Source organism: Hippocampus zosterae, unplaced genomic scaffold (genome assembly GCF_025434085.1).
Source record: "Hippocampus zosterae strain Florida unplaced genomic scaffold, ASM2543408v3 HiC_scaffold_23, whole genome shotgun sequence".
Classification (NCBI taxonomy): Eukaryota; Metazoa; Chordata; class Actinopteri; order Syngnathiformes; family Syngnathidae; genus Hippocampus; species Hippocampus zosterae.
Window position 1 is genome coordinate 2,075,001 of NW_026262823.1, and position 5,417 is coordinate 2,080,417.

At 41.5% G+C, this 5,417-nt stretch overlaps 1 protein-coding gene across 1 annotated transcript in view; it reads right to left on the reverse strand.

Annotated features, from left to right (window-relative positions):
• Positions 1-5,040, reverse strand: part of LOC127594727 (mucolipin-3-like) — a 5,044-nt gene extending 4 nt beyond the window's left edge. Inside the window, exons 1-4 of the mRNA XM_052056506.1 lie at positions 4,895-5,040; positions 3,854-4,060; positions 2,514-2,644; positions 1-596 (exon numbers count right to left, since the gene is read on the reverse strand). The exon at positions 1-596 is cut by the window's left edge and continues 4 nt beyond it. Coding sequence (XP_051912466.1) covers positions 560-596; positions 2,514-2,644; positions 3,854-4,045 — 360 coding nt within the window. The 5' untranslated portion in view covers positions 4,046-4,060; positions 4,895-5,040 and the 3' untranslated portion in view covers positions 1-559. The remainder of the gene's footprint in view (positions 597-2,513; positions 2,645-3,853; positions 4,061-4,894) is intronic.
• Positions 5,041-5,417: the final 377 nt, after the last annotated feature.

Here is a 5,417-nt window from a genome sequence, read left to right on the forward strand (position 1 = left end):
TAAGCTATACTCTCCATTGCTCTCTTGTTTATGCCTCTATCTTAAGTATTTCGATGATTAAATGTTTCAAATAGCGAGTTATGGTCCAGCGAGGTAATCCTTCTTCCTTAGTATAAATTTGAAATCCAAAAAGTAGGGAAAAAAAAGTCTCAAGTGATGGTTCTGGTTCAAACGTGAGAACACTTAACAGGCATACCGTGTAGAGGCCATTTCCTCCGAGGCCGCAGTCAAACTGGATCAGCCTCAAAGTTTCGTGCGTAGTGATCGGCTTGAAATCTGCTAATAAACTAGCAGGTTGAAACATATTTTCTTGTGAATGTAAATTTTAAAAAGATGAAAAATCTAAAAAACACTGAGCTGGCCTGACACAAGGCCCATTAAATAAATATGTGTGCTTTCACCTTCCCACAAGGCACCTTGTTCCTGATGAATCCATGACGTGCATTCCTCATTGGAAAATCCTGGTCCAACTGATTGACGCCTCCTCCTTCAGTCAAGTGCCAGGAAAAAAAAGGCTTGTTCCAGAGGGGACTTCTTGTAAGTTGAACCGAATTCTTCCTCAGTTCACCAGCAGGACGTCCTCATATGTTGTCATCCTGACGGAAATACAAGACGGTGGTTTGTATTCAGATTGTATCCAGAGCTGTTTGATGTGACTCTGACAGGGGGGAAAGCCCAAAGTCCCCTTTTTGTATCACCAGTCATACTTTGGTACCACCTGGTGGAATCTTACTGTAGTTGTTTGATTTAGTTCATTCGTGGTGTTTTTACATCGATGTTTGAGATATCTTGTTTTGTTGGTGGAATTTGAATGCACCCTGAGGACTGGTCAACGGGAAACACAGCAGATCAGTGTTTTGCTTCTTCACTGATGCAACTGCTCACAGCTCTTGCGCTCTATTTGCCAGTTAGAATTTTCCTGAATGACCTAAAATGTTATCATTCTGTTTGTTCGTGTGTGATGTCACATCACTTTGTGGTTAAAATGTTAAATAGGCCATTAGGCTAGCTAATAGTATCGATGAGCCTCATGTGAAGGCATTTTGGCTGTGTTGATTACACTCACCCACTGAGTTCAGTTGTTTATGGAACATGGGTTTCACGATTGTTTACATGCTAGATGCGTGGGCTTGATGCTTTATGTCAGGGGTCCCCAAACTACGGCCCCGTACATTTGGCCCGGCCCTCTAACCCTCCTGTTGTCCTCGGGTCAAAATGACCCGTCACTCTGTTAAAAACGCCCCCAAAAAACTGCAAACAGCGGTGTCTACAAGCCTACTGGAACCTACAAAAGGATTATAAGGAAGGAACACAAGAACTTTAAGAGACTGCTCATGTGTCAGAGAGATTCTGCTCTGACAACTGAGCTGAACTTTTATCGGTTAAGAAAGTTAATGTTTGTCAAGTCCGGTGTTTGCCAGCAGGGGGCAGGCTTCTTGCTTGCTTTCTGCACACCTGCCACCGATTTGTGATTGATTACACGGGCTTTATTTGGGCACTCTGGCAGTTGACTCACTGCCGGAGTATTCCACGCCGTGCCAAAATTCTCTCGCCCAATTCCTATTCGTATTATTCATTGCCTCTTAGCCTTGTGGCTATTATTGCGCGTCGTTATTCCTCTTTCGAGTGAAATTTATAGTATTGTCTAATCAGATCCTCCTTGCTATTTTTTCCGCAAGCGTTTTCGGTTGTTCTCTTTATTTTATCCCTGGTCCTTATTTTGACCAGCACTTTTTGTTATTCTCCCGGTCGGGTAATTTTGTGTTTGTATTAAAGACTCCTTTTGTTCTCTGACAAACCTCTTTCTGTGTCTGCTATTTCGGGGATCGACTTTCAGTTATTTGGTTATACACGAAGCGATTACTCTGTCTCTTCAGGTACAACGTGACAATGTTCCATGGCTTTTTTTCTATGAAGAACCCAGAGAGAGTTATTTAGTTATTATTTATTTCCTGTTTTTGTGTTAGTGTTATTATTTGTTTCCTGACTTTTTTCTGTAAAGAACCTGGAAAGGGTTATTTGGTTATGTGTGGCTTTTCTGGAAAACAATAAAAAATTTTTAGCTCCCCTACGATCGTCACACTTTTTTATAAACTGGCACCGGCCCCCCATCAGAGAAGGGAAAAGTTATGTGGCCCTCACAGGAAAAAGTTTGGGGACCCCTGCTTTATGTAATCAGTGTGTCTATTTTGAGATTCACATTCAGAGTACTTAAGATGCCGCCATTTTGTGGCATTTACAATATAAACGGTTACACACCCTTTTGTAAGGAGAGTGTGACAGTAATTTGCAAATATTCGCAATTTGCGGCAGGGCTTGCCCGCAACCTCATGCAGGAAGTTACTTCATGTTCTATTTTGTTATTCATTTCAATTGTCACTTTAGCCATTGTGTACTGAGCAACCACAACAGCGAAGCCACTACTACTTATTTATATCACAGTTGCATTTCTGATTTTATAGGACTCACTACAACCCCCCCCCCCCAAACAAACAGAAAAAGTATTGCATTACCTGTCACAGCAGCAGAAAAAGGAGCACGGCGATGTCTCCAGGCCCCTGAACTTGCCGGAGTTTGGCGCATCGGTGCACTCAGCTATGAAAGCATGCAGGTCTGTGATGTGAATGGGCTCCTGGGTCTGATGCTGTACGACAACATATAAAAGTTTGACATTTACATTCGGTTTCCAGAGCCGGATGCCACTCAATTCTCCGTGATCGATGCCCAAACCTAAATCATCTGAAAGTAGTTAAAACAGAATAGAGCAGGGGTTTCAAACTCATTTCACATTGTGGGCCACATACGGTCTCTGTAGATGTCAACTGGGCCGGACCAATAAAATTGTACCATACTCCGCGATAAATAACCAAAATAATGTCTTTTCTTTGTTTTGGTCAAAGAAGCACAAGAACATTAGGGAAATGTAATAAACGTATCTTTTACAAAACATTTCATGAAGCACCTTAGATTTCCTTAAACAAATGTGCAATTTACTTTTATCATTCACATATATGATCCAACTGATTGTACAAAGGCACAAAACGTAATTGGTATTGAAAAATATCATAATGCATTTTCAGATTAAACTGGGTTCATAAAGAATTTTTGTTTTTAAACAATTTACACATGCGCATATAAAATCTAAATAGAATCCCTGCCTACACCTTACAAACTGAGGAGAGTGCTATTAAATGTGTAAAGAATAAAGTATTCACACGTCCTTGATAGCGTCTGCTGTGTTGGGTCTGTCTCAGTGACAGACTGAGACTGCTATTGTCTTCTTCTCTGATCAAAACAATGTTGACTTGTACTCTGATCAAACAGTGTATCCGCCAGCGGATACTCCACGAATTGCACCTTGTAAAAAAATATTCATTCATTTTATGGATTTTTCCACTTTTAAATTATCCTGCGGGCCTGATCGAACTGCCTTGGGGGCCGGTTCCGGCCCGTGTACCGTATGTTTGACAACCCTGTAATAGAGGCTAGAAAACCTACATTTTGGATCGAAGATCTACTTTTCGATCAACTAACCTCACGGGATCTACCCTTACCGGCGTGCGCACGCGCGCACACACACACGCGCGAATTTAAGATTTACCTGCTTTATTTTATTTTTTAAATATATTTTTTTTGTGAAAATGAGACTGATAAGATGATTAGTGTGCAGTGTATATTAACACAAAAATATATTACTAACATGTACAAAGACAAACAAATGGTTGTTTGTTTTTTTTCTTCTCGACACTCCTCGGATCTACTTGGGACCCGTCTTAGATCTACCGGTAGATAAGGATCTACCTAATGGGCACACCTGCTTTAAGACAAAAAAAGGTCGGGTTTGCTGGCCTACCTTGATGGCCTCGTAGGCTCCGGTGATGAGCGCGATGAAGAGCGACAGCACCATGTAGATGAAGAGCGAGATGAAGGTGTACAGGTACACTTGGCTGAAGAGCCACACCAGAGTGCTGCTCTCCTGCATTCCTGAGAAGGTCACGAACATGTCGTCGCCATTGATGAGGGAGAAGAGGCATTCCGACACCATGGATAGGGAGCGGAACTGTAGCACAAGGATACAGTCTAATAAAACACTTCTTAACATGATCTGAAAACAGTAAATCTCTTCACACCTGAGGTTGGCAAACATTTTACACCAAGTGCCACACTTAAGAAAAATACTTAGCTCTCCAAGTGGCACCAAAATGACCAACATTAAAAATAGTTGCGTAGTAGGCCCAAGTACTCCGAGCGGGCGCTGGTGCACTCAGACCGTTCGGCGACTCAGAGCGTAGCTTCATTTTGTTGTTGGGTTACAGTAGACTAGAGCAGGCTAAAATGCGAGTCAATGTGGCGGCCATGTTGGCTGGGCCGACTGTCTCATCAAAGCAGAAACAATAGCTTAGCAGTGCTGTAAGCATGCAGCTCAACAGGCGCATGTTCTCTCTACTAATAGCTTTTTTCTTTTTAAATCAGGCACTAGTAGTCCTTTTGAAAATATTTTTGTTGCAGCTCAGTTTTTTTTTTCACAACCCTTATCAATGTCATCGATTCATAAAAGAAGTGCATTCATAAAAGAGTGGAATTGCACGTATTTTTGCTGTGGAATTGCCCGTATCAAGGCGCAGGAAGCATTATCCGCCCCCTCAGCAAGTTTGAATGAACTTTAAAAAATCAGTTTCAAACTTTTTTTTTTCTTCTTTAAAAAAAAAAAAAAAAAAAACTTTACATAAGTAAAGTTGTCGTGTACTGGGGATTTTTAGGCTCCAAAAGAAGTCCAAAACAATGCTTGTTCTCTACTGGGTGTTTCAAAGCTACAAAAAAAGCACTTCGATGTAGTCCATTAAATTGAGGCTCGACAGTACTTAAAAGTAAGGTTGACTTATCGATGCGGTACCTTCACATGGTACGGTCCCAGCACAATCCAGCCGCAGAAGCAGTAGCCCAAATATATGACGGCCACACAGCAGCAGAAGCGGATCACGTTGGGGAAGGCTGCTCGAAGAGTTACGATCAGGATCTAAACGATGATATCATGGAGAGGAATACCACATTTTCTTAACTCGGTGCAAATCAAACAACAAAGTTGAATTACTAACATGTGCCTCAAAATGACCTTACTAGTGAACTAGTGGGCGTTTTGCGGCTTACATGTCAATGAGTAAGCCTCAAAATGATCTTACGAGTGAACTAGTGGGCGTTTATCGGCTTACATGTCAACTAGTAAGCGTCAAAATGACCTTACTAGTAAACTAGTGAGCGTTTTGTGGCTTACATGTTCACTAGTAAGCGTCAAAATGATCTTACTAGTGAACTATTGGGCGTTTTGTGGCTTACATGTTCACTAGTAAGCCTCAAAATGATCTTACTAGTGAACTAGTAGGCGATGTGTGGCTTACATGTCAACTAGTAAGCCTCAA